The sequence below is a fragment of the Sardina pilchardus genome, chromosome 9 (genome assembly GCF_963854185.1).
Source record: "Sardina pilchardus chromosome 9, fSarPil1.1, whole genome shotgun sequence".
Lineage (NCBI taxonomy): Eukaryota > Metazoa > Chordata > Actinopteri > Clupeiformes > Clupeidae > Sardina > Sardina pilchardus.
The window spans coordinates 10,203,035-10,224,678 of NC_085002.1; the positions used below are offsets into that span (position 1 = coordinate 10,203,035).

Consider the following 21,644-nt stretch of genomic DNA (forward strand, 5'->3'; position numbering starts at 1 on the left):
TGCTGTGCTTTCTTAATGACTGCTGTGGTGTTCAGGATAGGTCATCAGCTGTGTGGACTCCCAGGAATCTCACAATGCTGGCCGTCAACTCAGCAGTCCCAGTGATAAGCAGAGGTAGGCTATGTTGGTGTTTGCTTGCTCTCCAAAAATCTATCCCCATCTCCTTGGTCTTTTCCACACCTGAGAAAAGACTTAATGAGTCTGGCAGTGCAGCCATGAGTGAGCAGGCTGAGGAGCAAGGACCTAAGAGTGCAGCCTTGGGGGGATCCCGTGCCCACTGTGATGGCACTGGATGTTCTGTTGCCCACCCTGACTATCTGCTGCCGCTGCATCAGGAAGTTGAGGACCCAGCTGCAGATGCCAGTGTCCACCTTCACCACTTGCAACTTCTCCACCAACTGCCAAGGGATAATAGTGTTGAGAGCTAAAATATATATAAAAAATGTGTTTTTTTCTGCTCCAGGTGAGACAGTCTAAGGTGGAGCATGGTAGAGATAGCATCCTCTGTTGACCGATTGGTTCAATAAGCAAACTGGAATGGGTCCAAGTCCGCAGGGAAGCAGTTCTTGTGCCGCATGATCAATCAATCAAAGCATTTAATTATTATGTGAGGGCAACAGAGTGAATGTCATTTAGATAGATAGATAGATCGATATAGATAGATGTACTTTATTCATCCCCAAGGGGAAATTACAGTGTTTCAGCAGCATACAAACTCTTTCCCTAAAGGCTTTTAGGCAGGTTGGCTTTGGCTTATTCAGGACAGGAATGATGGAAGCACTTTTGAGGCATTGCCTGTCAAAGCGAGATGTTAAAAAATGGCTGTGAAAAAATCCTTCAGCTGTTCGGCACAGTTTGAGCTCATCCAGAGATGTTATCCAGCCCTGCAGCCTTACGTGGGTTGATCTTTGTGAGGTCCTTTTTGACATCAGTTGTGGACAGTTGAAGAGTCTGTGCCTGTGGTGTTATTTGCCTCAAAGCACCTGAGTGCTAGTACATTCAAATTCACAGTTCTGTTGTTGTTGATCATTCCCTGCAAGTGTAAACTGATGCTGTCAAATGGCTGAATCCAAAATATCTGTTCAGTCAAGGTTTATTTGTATTAAAACTGTCAGTTTGGTCACTTCCTGGTTCTTTATTAATGTTTAACATGTCCTTACCAATCTAGTAGCTCTCATAAAACTGCATACGATGCTGTGGTATCCAAACTACCATTTCCTCTTTTCAGAGGGGAGAGTTTGCAAGCACGCATAGTCAAGCCAATTCTTGTCAGATCTTAATTTGAGTGCACCTTTTGATCAGTGAGGACTGGTTGTTCACCTTCAGACCTTAGACCTCCCTGGCCAAAGGGAAAACACATAAAGGACAGTCGTGCTCGCAGGCTACGCTTTTTGGAATTAAGGCAGACAGACGTTAAACCGACAGGTAAGTTGAACATTTAACACAGGGTAAACCTCCCTGATGAGTTAACAACGCACTGCCTCTGGTAACTGTTATGATTAGGCTTGCCGTTAACTTTTTCGCCATTTTAAGTTTCAAGCTCTCCTGGAATATGTAAATATGAACGCCAGTTATCGATGTGCAAACCATGTACAACCGTATACAAAAATCATATTTTTTAATGCTTATTGCATAGGCTTCACATTCATATTCTCCTGGATTTATGCATTTTGTTTGTGTGTGTGTGTGTGTGTGTGTGTGTGTCTGTGTGTGTGTCTGTGTGTGTCTGTGTGTGTGTGTGTCTGTGTGTGTGTGTGTGTGTGTGTGTGTGTGTGTGTGTGTGTGTGTGTGTGTGTTTTTGCCTGCTGGATAAAACTCTGCTTTAATTGCCTAAGATGTGTTTATGTTTGTGTATGGTGGTGTGTGCTTGCCTCAGTGTAAAAGTTAGAGCTGCTTGTCAGTTATGTTTGCGTGCGTCTGAGGAAAGCGCTCTGGTGGTTTCCTTCTGTCTGCTCAAGCTTAGCTCAGCGGTCTGTGGTTGTGCTCTCTACACTGTTTCAGTCTTGTCAGCTTCTCGTTCCTTTACAAGTAACAAATGCATTTGGCAAAGCAGAGGTAATGTCATATTCACATGAGATCAGTCAGTTACAATTCATTGGAGGACTTTAATAGCAGGTATAGCATATTTATTTTATCAACATTTTAGCAATTGTGTGAGTATAATGTAAGTCTTGAATTATTCATTGTGTCTGCTCCTCTTTCTAAAGTCTGATCTCATGATAAGCACAGTTTCATTAACAACAGGTGTCCCTGTGTTCATTCAAACAGTCACAATGAAGGTGGCATCCTTTAACGTCAGACGGCTGGGTTTGACCAAAATGTCTGATGAAAACGTTGTCAGATACCTGGTCAAGGTCAGTCATTTCTAATATTTTCAGTAACCCATTTTGAATGAGATTCCTTACTTTAATGTACCTCATATGTGATTGTTGGATGTCAACCTATGTCATAGATTAATAGTGTTGACATGACAATACGTTCCTCTTGGTTTTACAGCAGGGGACATACATAAGTGATAGAGATAGAACGTTCCAATGAAAACAATAGTCATCAAAAAACAGTACACATATCTATTGATGAATGGCCTGTGAATCCACTGCTCAAAGAGGTGATGATTAATGCACATCACACTTGATATAGTTTGTCCCAGTTTCAGTTTGGGGAACTCCATTGACAGTGATTGGTTGATTGTTTGAGTGACTGATTGCTTGATTGATGTATTAATCAAGCATATCTGCTGTTGACTTTAGAATAGATACAGCTTGGAAATACGGCTGCCAAATTTTGAATGTCTGCTAGCTGAAAAAAGAAAGAATTATGGAAAAAAATAATTATGACAAGTGTCACGACCACCGGGCTCAAGGTAGCCGTAACATTAAGGATGGGGACCACACTGTAGCTAAAGGTTTTAAATAGAATATATTTATTGAAACATTAAAAGGGTAAAGTCAGTATATGATAAAGAAAAGTGTAATGCAAAGTGTCTAAGGGTGATCAAACAAAGAGTGTAAAACGTGACGTCTATGTGCAAAGCTGGCAACGGGTTGCGGCTCTCCCCAGAGGAGCAGCCATGGAGCGCAGAGAGCAGGCCCAAGCGAATGAGCAGAGAGCAGAGCCAAGATCAGAGAGCCAGAGAGAACGCGTCCATTCCTCCTTCGTCGTTATATAGCACCACCCATTACTCCAAACACCAATGGGGTCCTTTCTCTGCAAATCAGGGAAAGAGATTCAAGGGGCAGAGCCCACACAGGCATTAGACTAGAGGGTGCAACCCCAGGACTGACCAGCAGGGTCTTAACACAAGGCTAATAGAGAAATCACATTACAATCTAAATATGGCAATTGACAATGCACCTTATCTAACATTCTCTTAATTTCTCTAATATTTCAGTGAATTTCTTTTTTTTGTAAAGAGAATTGTATTGAGAATTGTATTGACAATGTGTGGACTATGAAAATAAGATATTGGTCTTGGCAGGTGTGAAACACTCAGATACGGCTGAATGTAACCTGCATGCAGACCTAATTAAAGTTATGATTCATGTTTACAAAGGAGACTTCTGAAATGTAATATTGCACTGTTCAGTAATGATTTAACTCATCATGATATCAAACAGTGCTGTATAGTTAGTACTGTGATCTGCAATCATGAAACTAGTAGGTTCTAAAACACACAGATCCCCCAAGATCTGCTGTCTTCATTGTTTGTCTTTTCTTTGTAGATTGTGTCACGCTACAGTATAATCGTGATACTTGAGGTGGTGGACAAATCAGGCAAAGCCATGGAAAAGTTCTTGAGGGAGCTGAATGATACAAGGTCAGTCACCACTCCCCTGTTGTCTTTCCTACAGTCAGCCTGTCCATAAGTGTGTCTGGCGGACCCATGAATGTGCATGTGAATGACTCGACATTAAGTCTAGGAAATAAACGGAACAATTGTTAAAATGGCCTTTTTTCCATTGTTATTAATCATGGATCATTTATCTTGATGAGAGATAGTTGTTCTATCATTTCAAAAAAGTATATTTGTCATCTGAGCTAACAAGATGATACTTCAAAATAGCTTGACTTCCTCCAACCCAACTATTTCAACAATCCCAAAACATACCTGGCTATTATCATGTTAAGATGTACCCAGGACTTGTGTGTTTTATCCCCACATGGACATTCCACAACCCACAACACCAAAACCTGCTCATCAGATTGTGGCCTATGAGGTCTAGTGCACCCATTAGTTTATAACAGTGTCAGAAAGAATTAAATGATGCAGTGCTTCTCACCACGTCAGAGCCTCTTATCTGAGGGTACAGCAAACAAACATCTTTACTGATTAATCTGGAGCACACATTCCCAAGTCACATGATTTTCATTCCATTCATGGGTTTCATCAGGTCCCTTTCCACAAGGATATAAAATTAAGCACCTTGATTATGAATGCAGACTGCTTGGTGCTTGATTAATAAACCTGTACATCAGAGGAAGCTTCTTCCCTGCAGCTGTCACTTTACTGAACTCTAGCTCTGCATCACAGTGACAACCAACTAACTAAAACAATAATGTTGAATCTAATCTAATCTCTAATCTGTGGAAAGAGACCTGATGGAACCCATGAATATGCTGTAATAACTGTGCCATATGTCTTTGTGTTGTGACAGAGCAAACAAGAAGCACCCTTATACCATGGTGGTGAGTTCCTCCTTGGGCCGCACTCACTATAAGGAACAGTTTGTCTGTCTCTACAGGTGGGTCTCTCTCAGTTTCGGGATTCAGGTTTGCCGCATACATCTGTGGAAACATGAGAAGTACCGTGTGTGCTTAAGGTGTAATCAGGACCACCCAGGTGTCCTATTAAAAAAAACCTTGAACTTTCAGCAGTCACAGAAAAGAGAACTTAGAGTATCAATTTCAGAGCAACTAGATAAGAGACAGAAAACATTGGCTTTACAAAGACCTTTGGCTGAAAACAGATTAAGTTTTTGTAATAGCCAATGTGTTTTGTGTTTAACCAGACTGTTCTCAACAGTGGACACTGTTTTAAATACTGACCTGTAATATTAAAATAAACTAGTATAGAGCATTCAGAGCCATATACCTTGGGTGTGATGCAAAATGCCCAGTATGTAAACTGATGTTAGTCCAGTTCTGGGCCACTGAATAATTACACTGAACATTTACAAGGCAGTCATAATGCCAGAGACAAAACCAATAGGTGTTTTTATACTGATGAGTTATCACTTGTCTGATTACTAAAATAATTATTTACATACTGCGATACAGCCCTGGAGCAGCTTATTTTATTACATTAATTTGAATAGTTTGCCTTAGTCGAGAACTGCCAAATAGCCATGTAAGAACAGGTATTTTAAAGTTGTTCACTTGTCTTTGACATGCATTATCAGATAGTGTAATACTCTGCCTCGTAAAAACAGTGTGTTTAAATCACACTGCTTGGTGGCCAGTCTTCCAGTATAGGCTGCTTTTGTGCGAGCTGGCATCCCTGCGCCTGCCTGAACTTGCCCTCCGACAGGCAGGCCTCCCAGACAACTTATTTAGCTCGGTAGCTCTCCCTATAGGCCCACGCAGGAGGAGGGAAGGACTGTACATGTCAGAGAGAGACATAAAGTATGGTTTTTTTTCAGTCAGTCAGCTAGTATTTATGTGGAATTTCTCTAGGGCAATCTTAGTAAGATACATATTTCAGAGTAAATTGTTCACACTTCTGAGCAATAGCTTAAGTGTTATTGTGAAATTGTTCTTGGGGACACTTTAACATGACACTTCAGAGTTCTGTTGTCCTGAGAAGGAAAATGGACCTTTCACAGCAGCTATTTTGACATGAAATAAACTCAGTACAAAAAGTAAGGACATGTGTTTGGTAGATAATTTCTCTGTGGTAACAATGCTTTCTGGTAATAGATCTTGTATCATTGGAAAGCCTGTTTAGTTCTCTTTCAAAGTGTGCCCCATTTGTAATGAACATGCACTTGTGGGATGAGTAGCAGAGCTGAGTATGTGGATTGCACCGATGAAGACATTGTTGCCAGGCTGTTGTGGTTGTGTATGGTTCTTCCACATGCTATTGAGGCTCCTGTTTGTGAAATGAATACATTGCCAAATAAGCTGTTTGGCAATGACAGAGAAGATTCGGCAAATTCTCATGGGCCTTACCCATATACAGTTCTGCTGCTCATCCCACAAGTATGTTCCTTAGAAACAGAACTAAAAAGGAAAGGAAAGGAAACTAGACAGGCTTTCCAACGGTATAAGATATTATAAGAATATTTCCAAAAAGCATTGTTACCAGAAAGAAATAATCAACATCTTTGCTTGTTGTACTATTTTATGTCAAAATGGTTGCTGTGAAAAAGGTCTATGGGTCTCCATTACTACTATGTTAGATCCCTGGCTCAGGGGGAAACCACAAGACAAGACTACACATCAAGTAAAACTTCAGAGAGGGGGTGACAGAGGGTTGTGCCTGGGTGAGTGTTAAGGCATAAACATGCCCCCAGGTGAGGCTTAAAATAATCTGATAATCAGACATGGTTGTGGCTCAAGTTTATCTTTGTTGTCGGCATAATGCAGGCACCAAGAGGGCCCCCTATTTGGCCACTGTGTGTGTAAAAAGGGTGGACGCGTCGACATGAGGGGTAAAATATTCTGCCATGAATACTGTGTGTGTGAAGGGCTACAGATGACCACAGGCAGGACTAAAAGCACCTGGGACAGAGGCAAGCAGCCACACCAGTGTCAGTGATGCCAGTGTCCTGTTCCGCACGCACTAATAGAAATGATGTCCTGTGTGTGTGTGTGTGTGTGTGTGTGTGTGTGTGTGTGTGTGTGTGTGTGTGTGTGCTGAAGAGAGGACCAAGTGCAGTTGAGGGACACCTACCAGTATGAGGACAACCAGGTGGGCGATGAGGATGCCTTCTCCCGAGAGCCCTTCATCCTGCGCTTCTCATCTCCTCACACAGGTACAGCCAGGGGTTCTATCTCTATGGGGCACACACACATTCACATAGCCTATGCATGCCCTATGGCAATGCCAGTAATGTTCTTATGCAGGTAGGGTGTGGTGTATGGATGGGGCAATGTGTTGAACAATAACAATAGCAAGTACAGGGTCTACAAAAGATTAATCAATATTTCTTGATTCACTAGAAATTATAGTTGTCCATTCCTGAACATCATGTAAGAAACTTTTTAATTATTATTTCTAATGTTTTCACTTTGGTGCATTCAGGGCAGTAGAGAAGAGAGACAGAGAACTCATATGATGTGAATTGGCCAGCGATAGCAGGTGGCATGGTTGAGTGAGGAAAGTTGTAAAGAGGAAATAAGGACTCAATAAGTTAATAAGTGTTATAGCTCAGTATAGGGTGCAGTTGTGTTTGGTTTTAATACTGGTTACAAAATCACTATGGTAATCTGTCCACAGGCGTATGCCTAAGGGTCTATGTTTTTACATACAAATCCAACTCAACTTTGCCCCAATATCTGGACTTATTTTTTCTATAGCAACACAGAGATCTTTGTTCACCCAATTTTAGTTGTGGTTGTTATTTATTTATCCCTAATTAAATGCACAAAAGAGGGGAAGAACAGGGCTATGGAACATTATTACTATTTTTTAAAAAGAAAATATATGTAAACATAATCTGTTCATGAATTTGTATATCGGACATTCGGTCACCCTCAATTTTGACTCAATGGCTACGGCCTTGCTGCCTATACCCAGAGGTATACATATGCGTAGTTTGAGTCCCCTAATCTGTTGGACTAAACACCTTGTTTTGCTTGTGATCCCCAGTGCTGCAGGACTTTGTGCTGATCCCCGTACACACCAAGCCTGAAGACTCCGAGAAGGAGCTGGACGAACTCTATGACGTCTTCCTGCACATGAAGAAGAAATGGAAGACAGACGTGAGTGAAGAACGAATAGCTGGATTTGACAAAGTATACTGAATTAGAATTGTTGATGGCAGATTTTCCTAACATACTTACTTTTCCTTAATATTTTTCTTATTTTAGCTATATAATAGTAATCGCTCTCTCTCTCTCTCTCTCTCTGTCACTCACTCTCTCTCTTTCCCAGAATGTCATGATTCTTGGGGATTTCAATGCAGATGGTGCCTATGTGTCCAAGAGGAAGATGAAACGGATCAGAATCCGTAGCGACCCAGATTTCCACTGGCTTATTGGGGATGAAGTGGACACAACTGCAAGCACTACAAATGACAACACCTATGACAGGTGTGGTTTTGTACATGTTTACAACACCCTGCTTAGCTAACTGAAGTTCTATTATCTGTCCCTTTGCTGTTAGTCAGACATGTTAAACCCAACCTTATACAAATGTTTATCTTATGACTTCAACAAGAAACAGTGGCACAAGCACCACGTATGCAAAATTGTGAGACAGTGTGCACTTTCACAGCCTACGAGAGTAGAAACCAGGAGCTGAACAGTATGAAGAACAACAATGTAACGGTTGACTTGGAGGACCAAATACTTGTCTCATCACTCATGTTTACACTCTCATAGTGTTTTCATTCGTCTCCAAATATGGTTATGGTTATGGTTATTTAGCAGACGCCTGAGTCAGGTTTTGCTCGAGTATACCTGACGAAGAACATATACATCAAAGTAGTGCTTCTTTTTCTGAAAGATCTTATGGTGAAGCCCTGCTTGATCTGTGTCCCCATAGGATTGTAGTCTACCAGAAGGACATGCTAAGTGCAGTAGTTCCAGGCTCAGCCAAAGCCTTCAACTTCCACCAGGCCTACAGACTCTCTGAAGAGATGGTAAGCCCTCACCCTCATTATTAATTAGGTTTTTAATAATGAATGACTTGGTTAGTATGACAAGTTTGTGATGTGTTGCAAGGCCATGTATTGCTATGCTTTTGAATATCTCAAGAATTAGTCTCCTCACTGATCAAGGTCTAAACATGTTTGCAATTGGCTAGTAGTGACTTGGTATAAAATACATGTAGTCCATTTAGCGTAGCTTTTACCTCACTTGAATTAAATGACATTTTGACAAAACATTGGTGGAGATTATTTGGACATTGAAGAAAGACTTGGTCCTTTCTAAAGTGGCACTTGAAAGTGTACTGTGTGTGTGCAGTCTCACATTGCGTCTCTCTCTCTCTCTATGTGTTGCCAGGCTCTGTCCATCAGTGATCACTATCCAGTGGAGGTGACTCTATGTCCTGCTAAGAAGGCTGCCCGTAAGAGGAGAATGACATAATTATACAAACAATTAGTCATAAACACATTTTGTTTTAAAATGTGTGTCTACTCAGGGATACTGCCATCACAGGGTTCATCTTTAACTTTTCACAACATATAATCACACCTGCACAGCCTGTAAGTCGTTTTAAGAATGTCAAATGGAACATGTGTGAATTTAAAAGCAAAAACAAAAGCATTCTACCCTCCCTGTATTTTATTATTATTATTATGTTATTCTTATTTGCCTTTGCAGGCATGTCTTACAATCCCTGCTTTACCCAGCAAGGGGCAGCCTTCTCCTTACTCATACCAAATCCTTTTGTAGAAAAACTTTTTTTGTTTTGTGGGACACTGAGATATGGAAATCAAACTGAGCTGAACATGATCTGTCAAACAATAAAATATACAATAAAATAAAGCAGTTAATTATACTTTTTGTTTTTGTAGTTATGTGACTAATTGTGATTAATCATGATTCATTTCTTCCGCACGCCATGCTTCAGAGGTGACAAAAAGGCGAGGAATGGCATGGATAGCATCAGTAAGGAAGCGCAAGAATATGTTACGTTTTTTCACACAATTTTTTCACGCTTAGTTTTCATTATTATCATGCCAGATCATAGACCCAGAACACTACATGGGCTGGCATCAGGCGAGCCAAACATACCCATAATTCTTTGTGTTTTGATGAAGTTGGTCACATGTCTTAGCGATCTCTATTATGACACAGTGTATTCTTATGTTTAGCCTATGGTTCAACAGACTTTATCCAAAGCGGCATAATGACATCAATAAGCATTGCACTAACATTAAAAATGAACAATTTATAGCAGTCATATTGCCTAAAATAAAATAGAATCTTGCTGATCTCTGTCAGACATGTCTGTTTATTGTTGCAATAGACATGCAGCATAACTCCTTTTACACATAAGCCCTGTAAAATAGACCTAGTTGTGTTTTCCTGTGTAAATAACTCCCCAGCTAACAATTTCTGGTTAAAGGTCCCAGAGAATGGATGAATTGAGTATTGCACTGTGTTCTCTGATGTTAAAATAGTATATATTCAACTTTGATTTAAAAAAATAAACTCAATTGCAATTTTACAAGACTAATTAAAACCATATATTTAGGCTGGGTATTGAAATGGTCTGTTTGACTAAATGGCGCCCTCTTTGGCAACCCCAATTGAACTTCAATGGCTTTGCGAGGTCTGACATCACAAGCAAGCAGTTTTGCTGAATCGCCCGTTTTTTAGTGTCTATTTCTAAGTTCAAGATTTCCATATGAAGGAGGGCACAACCATGCCTCATGTTCATGAAAGCTCTTTGTTTATGCACAACCTCTCATAATTCATGAAAACCAAGAAAAAAATTATTTCCATTCTCTGGGACCTTTAAGAGAACGTTTTTAGAACGTTTTTTTCTTGGTTAGGGGAACGTTGCCTGAAAGTTGCGAAAGTTGCCCCATGGTTCCCCAGGAAAGTTTTCCTAACGGAAATACAACGTTTTTTTCTGGTTATTTATTTTGGTTAGCAGAACGTTCTCCTACCCTTTAGGGAACGTTACAATATTTGGTTGTTTATTTAAAACCACATGCAACGTTTCGACCCACCAGGGTCTTCTTCAGGCCAGTGGGTCGAAACGTTGCATGTGGTTTTTAATAAACCTTGTCGGTTTTGGAGTCTCCAGTGTGCGGACATCTACTTTCTTTTATCACTGTTACAATTATTGTGTCCTGCACCTGGCCCCAGTGAGGTGGGATGTGCATGCACCTACTTAACCTAACCTGTCCCCCAAACATTTTCTGGGGGAATACAGAAGGGAGGGGTGAGCTACCTCTCTGGTGTTTCATGTAGTCATAATGTACATGGTTTTGGACAAAAGTGTCTGCTAGTAATTTTAAGTAAAAAACCTTTATTGTATTGGGTTACAGGCTTTTAAAACCAACAAAGACTTGATATTAGAAGGATGGAGGAGGGTAGCACCCCAAACAAAAATAGTCACTGGAATAGGATCACACATTGAATACATTAGATACAATATTGAAAATGTCAGTCCAATAGGAGTGGAGAGGGGCAAGACAGAATATGGGTTAAAGAGATTGGACCTTGCTGGCATCTGTCACAAAGGGGGCTTAGCTGGGTATATCTTATAAAGTTTCTACTTTCACTTTTATTTTTGACAGAACAGAAGATGAATGAAGTTGAATAATCTAGACCTGGGTAAGTTTCAGCCAATTACAATGTTTGCCATAGCCTACTTCTGTCAGTTTTACATTGTTTTAAGAAAATGAAGCCAGCAGACTACCTTGGGTTAGTCTTGGTTACATTTGTACAAACAAATGTCCATTACAATGTGATTTGATGTAATGGAATGCAAAAAATGGACATGGTCTGATTCATGGTCTTTTTAAAAGCCTTTATTTTATTGGGTTACAGGCTTTTAAAACCAACAATGACTTTATATTAGTAGGATGGAGGGTAGCACCTCAAACAAAATAGTCACTGGAATAAGATCACAGGATACATTTAATAAAAATAGATAGAATATTGAAAATGTCAGTACAATAGGAGTGGAGAGAGGGGCAAGACAGAGTATGGATTGAGAATATGGAAGAGATTGGACCTTGCTGGCGTCTGTCACAGAGGGGGCTTATGCCTATATCTTAGAAAGCTTCTACTTTCACTTTCACATTTTTGACAGAACAGAACATGATAGTTGAATTATGTAGACCTGGGTAAGTTTCAACCAATTACATGTTTGCCATAGCCTACTTCTGTTATTTTTAGAAAACGAAACCAGCAGGCTCCCTTAAGTTAGTCTTGGCTACATTTTAAACAAATAGAATAGAATAGAATAGAATAGAATATACACTTTTTTGATCCCGTGAGGGAAATTCAGTTCTCTGCATTTAACCCAATTTAACCGAATTAGTGAACACACACAGCACACAGTGAACACACAGTGAGGTGAATCACACAACCCAGAGCAGTGAGCTGCCTGCCCAACCAGCGGCGCTCAGGGAGCAGTGAGGGGTTAGGTACCTTGCTCAAGGGCACTTCAGCCGTGGTGGACTGGTCGGGGATCGAACCGGCGACCCTCCGGTTACAAGCCCGATGCGCTAACCAGTACACCACGGCTGCCCCAAATGTCCATTACAATGTGATTTGATGTATAATGGCACACAAAAAATGGACACCGGACTGATTCAGGAAGAGGTTGGTTTCTTTATGCTATTGGGGTAGCCTATTTAACCTGTTAGTCTATTTTGAGGTCATGCATAGAAAGGAAATCAGCAAATTTGCATATCAAAAGTGAGACCATGTCAGCAGTGGCAGAACAAGACTTTATGGGGTGGCCAGGGCTTTTAGAGGGTCCATAAACTATGACAAATGTGTGAGTCACAGGTGCATGAATGACCAGTCTTCATAACAGGGACGCCTGGATGACATTAAAGGGACATTCCGGAATTGCATAGGGTCTATTTGTGGAAGATGGCTCAATGGCATATAGTGAAAGCTACAAGGGGCAAGCTACCATGTCAAAAAAAACGACCGCTGGCCCCAGCCGTAGCGCAACTGGCTGGGGCACCTGCACCGCACGCCGGCGACCCGGTTCGATTCCCGCCCCGTGGTCCTTTCCGGATCCCGCCCCGACACTCTCTCCCGCTCGCTTCCTGTCTCTCTCTATTGTCCTGTCATTAAAGGCATAAAAAGCCCCCCCCCCCCCCCCCCCCCCAAAAAAAAATACAAAAAAACGACCGCTATTTTATACCACTTGACAATGCTCAAAACATAATTACACTTCTGTGAGTGCGGCTAAAACGTTTGAACTTGTTATCTTCCATAAATAGACCCTAGGTTGTTTAACCCTTCACGAGTATAATACATACATATCATATATGCTGTATAACATATAGCAATAATACAATAATAACTATATTTAATCTATTAATTTTATGTATCGCTACTTTTGAATACGCATATACACTTATAGATACACTCATCAGTGATCAGATGAAATAGTGTGTCTTCTTTACTCCAGGAGAATTCACAGAATACTGTTTCAAAATTCCCCTGAAATCGGTTTTGCCTTGCTCGAATTGCTGCAGCCAACAGTTACAGTAGAGCTTCCAGGTATCTATGGTGCTCCACTCTGGGGGGATGTTTGTGAGCGCCCACGTTCATGCCGCCAGAGTGTCGAGCTATAGCTGCCTCACTGCTTTAGCTCTTGGCTGCAGAACCTCGGACTAGGTACAACCCAAGATCCTTTAGAAGCTTTCTCAACCGTCTCTGGTATAATTGATTGTTTCTGGGGGGGGTTTCTCGGACTGACAGTACTCAGTGACCTCGAGAAACAGGGTATAGGTGAAAAATCGCTCCATACAGACATGTTGAGTTGAAGAATGCATAATGAAATATACTGGAGTGAAGTGAATGTTTGTGTATTACTTAATTGTATGCTTTTGTCATATGCAAAATAAGAGGACACTTCACTTTGATGACAAAGTGAGTGTTGCCCATATGAGAAGATGGATAGATAATGTGTCCATGAAAAAGAAATTGTGATTTGATTTTGAGATACATTAAAACTAATTATTTCACAAATGTACATTTAAGCAAGGGTTTCCATCCCTTCGACACCATTGAAACACACAAGACAAGAGAAGATGGGTGCTGTTAACACAAGTTTGAGTGGGAGGGGAAGCAAAAGAAGTGATGGAGTTCAACGCAGCCCAGCAGAATTCAGCAAGACTGATGCCCATGCCATCAAAGTCGGAGAGGAGGTGATTATCATTTGATTGTTATCTCGATATCTGATAAGAAAATATATTAAACTGGTGCCCAGGGCCAGAGGTCCAATGTGCACATCTTCCCAAGCCAGAAGCCGGGCCAGCAGTAACAGGCTTTTTGACTAATAGATATCACTAATGTAAATGACATTAGTGATATCCATTGGAAAACAAGGTGTACAGTATGTTTGTGCGTCTGTGTACAGTAAGTGTAAGAGATTATATCATATTGTTGTCTGTTGCAGTTGAGGAGGAAGAGGATCTTCTCTGTGAAGGCCATCACTGAAGCTATCACCAGGGGTGCAGAGAATGACAAGCACAAGTTCAGGGCTATCTGGATCTGGCTGTGCCACAACATTGGTCAGTCTAATCATCATTCTATTCCATACTCCTGACATCGCAATACCCATACCCAAGGCAGTTTCTTCATAGCCATTTCTAATAATATTAATAGTTGATATTACACTGGCAGATGACACAAGGGTGTGCTTGGATGTCTCTGTGTAGAGTATGACGTAAGATACTCCAGGAAGATAACCTCAACTGAGCAGGTCATCAAGACTCGCCGAGGCGTCTGCTGTGACTACGCCAGGCTGTGCAAGCAGATGTGCAGGTACCTTGACCTCTCACCTTTGACCTTAGTCAATGGACGATTCATATGTAGTGCTATTACATTTTGGTGACATAGGCTGTTGCTCAAACTCAAAGTCAAGGATGGGTCTTTCAAAGCTGCTTTTTTAAGTCATCGAATCTCGTCAAGCACTGATCCAATTTTAAGGATGCTTTAAAATTCTATCAAGTAGGCCTACTGAGTCTTTCGTTTTGAGAATTTCTGAGAATTTTCGAGGATGCACCGATGGATCCTCTGCGTTCGGAAAATACCCACAATCTTTTGCGAATGGATGATTAGAAATTCTCTGCAGGTGTGATTTAAAAATAGAGTGAGGGATGGAAAGAAGATGCAAAGAAGTAGTAGGCCTACCATACATGTTTAAATGTAGGCTAAGTACGATTTCTGATGTGTTTTGTTAATGTCATCGTAACATTTGCTCTGGTATACTTATATCAAAGTTATTGTGCATGTTCATAAATGCATATGGTCAATGTGCATGACTAGTTATGTGTTTTGATAATATCACTTTTGTTATCAATTTATCTGTGAGTAACTTCGCCCAATGCGAAGTTTGTGCAGGCCTAACAGACTAGGCTACCATTACCATTGGCAATTCTAACATTTAGCGGTTGACGTGCACTTCCATACTCGCTAGGCTGGTCCATTGCATCTTGATGGCTGGGGAAGGTACTACAGTAATTTCCCGCATATAAGCCGCATTGTGTATAAGCCGCAGGACAGTGTTTTATGCCAGTTAAAAGAAACAAAACCATATTAGCACCATATTAACTGCCCCCCTGTATTGACCTCATAGCTGAAGAAATTTTGCAAAATCACTGTATAAGCCGCGGCTAATAGTCTGGAAATTACGGTAGGAAGGTGCTTAGCCTTGTCTCTCTAGCACCTTACTCGCAAGAATCGCATTCTATCAAGGATGTGCTCGTGACTTTGAGAAACAGCCTTGTTTTCCTCACCGGCCTCTCTTGTATGCTACTGCAGTGAGGTTGGGATCGAGTGCCGGGAGGTGAGTGGTCACAGCAAAGGTGCCAACTACCGGCCCGGTCCTCAAGCCGAACCCACCAAGTCCGACCACCTTTGGAATGCAGTGCGTCTCCAGGGGAAATGGTACCTGCTGGACTCATGCTGGGGGGCAGGGATTGTGTACAAAAAGGTCTTCAATAAATGGTAAGACAGGCTAGCTTGCAGTTTGCACTTTGTCTTATAGTCGAGATAGTGTAATTCATTGCTGTAGTGGAAAAGTTCATTGAAATACAGTATGTTAAAAGGTTAAAGCTAATAATAAAAAATAATTTTCAGTAAAATGTTTTTGTGTCTTTTCCAGCTATGATGAGTTTTACTTCCTGACGGACCCAGATATGTTTATAAGTGACCACTTCCCAGACGAGGAGGAGTGGCAACTCCTCACGAAGCCTCTCTCATTGGAGGAGTTCCGGAAGAGGGTCCAAAAAACCTCACGATTTTTCCAGCTGGGACTGACACTTAACCATCCCACACATTCCCTGCTGGTCACAGGTTGGCGCAGTGGAATGAGTGGGATTTGAGAGGGATTTGTCATAATACATACTGTGATTGATTTGAGGAGGCATCCCTTCAAACATCTTGTCAACTGGTCAACAACTGTCTGATGCTAAATAGTAGATCAATGTATCACAATATTGTTTCCCTTTCTGCTGTTTCCTTTATTTGTTATTCGGTCATGAACATCTTTACCTTCCTCTTTTCCCATTTCAGAGAATGGCGAGGCCACCATTTCCATGACATTCCCAGAGCCTCTAAAGTTCTCCTACACAATCTGCCAGCGCATCAGCAATAAACAGAGAGAGTTGAGCACCTCTGCTGCTTTCCTCACCGTCACCACCACTCACATGAAGCTGCGGCTTCGGCCCCCGACCCAGGGGACGTTCGATGTAATTGTGTTTGCTCGAACAACCAACACGTCTGACAACAAGCTACACGAGGTCTGCAACTTCCAGCTGGAATGTCCTAAGCCTTCACCTTTAGATAGCTTCCCTGAGAACCCATCCAAGTCCTGGGGCCTGGATCAGAACGCAAAGAGCATGGGGCTCAAACCATGCCAATATCAGCATGAGATCGTGCTGGAGTCTGCCACTTTTGAGATGGTGCTCCAAACTAGCCGCCCTCTGATGATGATGTGTGAACTTTTCCATAAAGACCTGAATAAAGTGCTGGCCAAGAGATGCCTGGCCACACAAAGTGAACCTGACCAGCTCAGCTGCCATGTTCTCTGCCCTTATGTGGGCTATTATCGGCTGACAGTGTTTGTGAAGGACTGCAAAAGCACTGACTTATACAGTCCTGTTGGTATGTTCCTCCTGCATTGTACAAGCAGTGCTACCATTAACATCAATAGACTCTTTCCGCCTGGGCTGAGCAATAATTGTGGACCTGGCAATGCCACACTCAAGGCAGGTCTTGCTGATCTCAGCCACACCAGGGCCATAATAAACACTCAGCAGGGGCAATGCAACATCACATTTCGCAATCAGCACAGTTTGAAACTTCTAGCTGATCTGTCCGGACAGGAGTGCCAGAAACCCAAATACCCCCTTTCTCGCTATGTGCTCCTCTCCAGTGATGAGAAAGACGTCACGATCAGCGTGGCCCTGCCAGGGGCAGGTGTCTACCGACTCAGCCTGTTCGGCGGGCTTGCGACTTCTACCTCTTCATCCCACATATGTGACTATGTGTTGCGGAGCGACTGGGGCGGTACCTGGCCTCCATTTCCCCAGAGCTATTCAGCCTGGAATGCCGACTGTGTTCTCTTCGAGCCACGCACGGGTCATTTGGAGCCCAAGTCCAAGGTGCGTTTCCGCGTGAAAGTCCCCAAGGCAATAGAAGTGACCGTCATAGGACAGGGCCACACAGAGCTGCACCTCAACCAGAAGAGCCAGATGTGGGAGGGGGAGGTGCACACCAGCACTGTCCCCCAGCTCAAACTCGCCGCCAGCTTCCCAGGTGGAGCGCCCGGAAAGCTGGACATCCTGCTGTGCTTTGACGTCCTCAGGACACCAAATGGAATGAAATGAGAAGGAGGATCAACTTCCTGTTAATCTGTTAATTAGCCAAATTCTCAAGGTACTATTAGGATTAGGGCCCTATCATGACAGTCTAAAGTGCACCACAAAGTCTACAGTATAATCACCATGACGCCTAGAAGAAGTTAACCGCCTGAGGAGGGGTCTGGCGCATTAACTAAAAATCGCTATTGTACACTACCTGACACATATTGCATGTATTTACATATAACTCCCACTGGTTGTTAGCTACAGACTGAAAGACTCACAGCTTAAATGGTTTTGGTGCCACATCTAGTAAGAAAGTACACACTTATGTAAAAAGTATAGTAGATACAAAAATAGTATGTCTATTTAGTGGATAAGAGAACTGCGACTCAGTATACTTTGCTCTGAGATACTCCGTGTTTTACAGCTCTGGAAAACATGAGCAGGCCATTGCAAATTTGAATATGACCATCAACTTATTTGAACGTCACTTGTACCTGTAGGATGACATCAGAAAAAGGTCTTGATGTTTTCCAGACCTCTATGTCCATGTTCAAATTAACACAAGTTCGACATTAAAATGAAATTGGAGTAGGAGAAGCAGTAGGTCATCTCAGCAAAGAGTATAGAGTACTTCTATACTCTTTGATCTCAGCAATAAACAGTACACTTAAACTAAATAGACTATAGTAAGAAGAATACATATTTTAGACATAATGAAGATTTAAAATAGAACAGAGATGACAACATAGTACACATTAAAAAGGGGAACTGATGTGAAACTGATGAGTGTATACAGCATTATTGCTCATTAGGTGTCTTTGTTAGTGTGGCATGACAACAAAAACTCTTCTGTGGTGTTTGAAGGAAGTCACTGCCACCTATTGACCACTAGGAACTGCAGGTAGAACTAAACAGGACTGATGATTCAACATTATGCACTAGCTGTAGCTCTGTGCTGGGATGGAACACACTGTGAAAATATAAAATGGTTTGTATGGTTTCTGGTTGTCAAATCAATCGGTTTTACACCAGAACTCTTTAATGCTGCTTTACACTGGCTTTCCCTATAGCATTATTGGATAATTACACTTTATAAATGAATTTGTAATGTTGTAACTTATGGTATGGATTAAAATTCTCTTCTTGTCTAGTTCTGTATCCTTCTGAGATGTTGTCCCATAAGACCAGGGTTGAGTAAGCTTTGCATGTTCTCCTCACATTTTATGATCCTCTCTGCCCACATCTTCTCGCTCTGCCACCCTCTCCTCTTCTTCTCTTCTTACTGCTGCATGACCCCCAAAGCACCCAGATACTGTTCAGATGAAAAAAAAAAAAAGGCCTCTCTGGTCCCACCAGGTGCTCTGGCAGCACAGACTAGTGTGTGTGTGTGTGGTAGTGTTTCACTCATCTCTCCACCTGATGGTGACCACTGTGAAGAAATCTCAACCCACAGCACTAAGGGCCACAGTGGTACAGTGTGCACATAGTGTACACACACAGGGACTCTGCTGTCTTTCTGCTCTTTCTATATCTCCCATGGCCTCTTTCTCTCAATCTACCTTTCTCTATTTTCTATGAATCCTACAACTTTCCAATGTTACGAGTGTCAGTGTTTCATTTACTACGAATCAATGTAAATGTAAGCTGTTACACTCATGAAACATTATAGAAGAACAGATACTGATTAGGTGGGTGATTGGCAACAGGAATTAACTGATCCAGTCTCCTGCACAGCTTTGTGGTCTAGCACCATGTGAGTGAACAGGCACCAGAGAGCATGACTTATGACTCAGGGCTGTCTTCTGCAGCGAGGCCTTCTCTCTCAGGGACAGTTTCCCTGCTGTGATCTGTTCATGAATGCATGGCTGTGGGCACTGTTCTCACTGAATACTGCATTTTGTTGTATGATAAATTTGAATCTAATCTAATAATGCACATGCTAATGTATCTGGGATGGCGGTGTGGCTAGGAGCCAGGTATTGTTAACATGCAATAGGAGCCAGGTGTTGCTAACATGCAATAGTCAGTGCCCTTGAGCAAGGCCCTTCAACCGTCATGCACTGTACTGTACAAATAACTGACCCTATAAATGAAAAAAAAAAAAAAACCCTTTGACGTTTTTTAGGTTTTGAAGATACAGGTTGATGGTCTACAGGTTGATGGTCTATTACTGCCTGACGCACTTCCAACGGTGCCTTTTCAGTGCTCCCCTGACTAGTGGGCATGCGGATATTTCTCTAGCTTTTTGAATAGGCCTACTGTACACGAATCCTTAAAAAAATAGATTTTATTTAAGCGTAATAATTTCCCGTTCTGAAACCTAACGTGATTCTAATTTGTTCAATGTGAATTTATAACACATATGAGTGCAATGACGCCACACGATATACATAGCCTATAGTTAGATAATCCAAAAACTTATGCCCACAACTTTGTTCTGGAATGAAACTGTGAATTTAGTCAGACCTGCGTGTGACAGAAGAATGTCGCAAGGCTAATATCAAGAAGAATGCATGACGGAAATAAATATTGTGTACTAGCTGTGGATAGGCTTGTAGACCATAAAGGTAAGAGTTCATTACCGGAGCACAGTCGAATCCCCGTCCAAAGAAGGGAAGCAGGGCGGTCGGTAGCCTACCTCCGGTGGCTCACCGGAACACAGTCGAAGAATCAGTGAAGGGCTGCAGGTCCACAGAGGAGAGGTGACAGCCACAGAGCTATAGGCTACTGACTGGAGGCCGGTTGAGTTGAACTGCAAACCCGAGAAAGACAGAAAAAGTGCAGTATGACCATGAGCCCTGATGCAGTTCAACGTTCGTGGGTTAGTTGTAGGCAACACACAAGTAGGCCTACAGCCAAGTGTCCAACGAACGCCAGGAACAGCACACACTGAACCTCACACTCTGAGCTGGGACTGATGAACTAATTGCCCTTCCTGAGATGATTATGTTCATATTCCCCACGAGTCCAGGGCATTACACTAAACAACAAATAACCAATGGTTGATTGTAGGTCCTAAATTTCAAATAGCCTATGCAAAACAAACCAAGACATCTCATTGAGCCAAAGAAACTACAGAGTGCAAGTTAATTAAAGCATTCTGGTAGGCTACTTGGAGTTACTACACAGGAAAACAAAACTATTTTAAGGGGCTTACGTGTAAAAGGTTGCATGTCAATTGCAACAAACAGACATGTCAGACAGAGGTCAGCAAGATTCTATTTCATTTAAGGCAATATGAGTGCTATAAATTGTTCATTTTTAATGTTAGTGCAATGAATGTCATCATGTTATAAATTGTTCATTTTTAATGTTAGTGCAATGCATGTCATCACGCTATTTGGATAAAGTCTGCTAAGATTAACCATTCGGTTGAGAAGTCCGACGTCACGGACCCAGCAGCTATTTTGTGAAAAGACGTTTATTAGCGCAGCCAGACGGGTTTTGCTACTTGTAAACTTTGTCATCACCACCTTCGTTAAACTTTAACAAAGTAATCACTATGCAGCCAGGTGATATATGAATGGGTAACGTCAGGCTTCCGCGAAAAATATTTGATTAGGTGAGGTAAGAAGTCCGTAGGCTATAAGATGACAATTTTCTTAAAGGCTAGTCAGAATAGCGGAAAATAATAGTTTATTTTACTGTCTATGGAGATTGAGAATAACATGTGAGTTTGAAGCACTGATGGTATTCTTTATAGATCAGTGGTTTGAAGCTGTTGGACCCGGAAAACTATTTATTATCCCATTATTACATCATCACTTAAAAACATAAAAATACACTGCGTCATAATAGGCTATAGTGCAAACGTTAACGTAAAGTGTTTATTACGTAGCTCATAACGTTCGATTGGGTATAAAGCAAGGACTTTTTCTACATCTTTCATTCTGAGCACAAATTCACAGAGACGAGCGCACCTTATACAGGCTACTATACCGCGAAAATTAAGCACAA

The 21,644-nt window shown here is 41.7% G+C and overlaps 1 protein-coding gene across 2 annotated transcripts; it reads left to right on the forward strand.

The window, feature by feature from the left end:
* The first annotated feature begins 1,233 nt into the window (after positions 1 to 1,233).
* dnase1l4.2 (deoxyribonuclease 1 like 4, tandem duplicate 2) lies at positions 1,234 to 9,667 on the forward strand. 2 transcript variants are annotated; one of them, XM_062545683.1, is made up of 9 exons: positions 1,234 to 1,425; positions 2,245 to 2,354; positions 3,723 to 3,817; positions 4,656 to 4,742; positions 6,862 to 6,974; positions 7,811 to 7,923; positions 8,096 to 8,253; positions 8,708 to 8,804; positions 9,169 to 9,667. In XM_062545683.1, exons 2-9 carry the CDS (start codon positions 2,274 to 2,276, stop codon positions 9,250 to 9,252), a joined length of 828 nt encoding a protein of 275 aa, XP_062401667.1. In that variant the 5' UTR covers positions 1,234 to 1,425; positions 2,245 to 2,273; the 3' UTR covers positions 9,253 to 9,667. The 2 variants fall into 2 exon arrangements, with proteins under 2 accessions (XP_062401667.1, XP_062401666.1); XM_062545682.1 differs by having other exon boundaries at positions 2,269 to 2,354.
* Positions 9,668 to 21,644: the final 11,977 nt, after the last annotated feature.

Bases quoted from the DNA above. Each gene is read 5' to 3' on its own strand.
- dnase1l4.2 (XM_062545683.1), top strand. From the start codon at position 2,274: ATGAAGGTGGCATCCTTTAACGTCAGACGGCTGGGTTTGACCAAAATG. The intron at 2,355-3,722 runs GTCAGTCATTTC...TTTTCTTTGTAG, and splicing joins TTGTCAGATACCTGGTCAAG to ATTGTGTCACGCTACAGTAT. The intron at 4,743-6,861 runs GTGGGTCTCTCT...TGTGTGCTGAAG, and splicing joins CAGTTTGTCTGTCTCTACAG to AGAGGACCAAGTGCAGTTGA.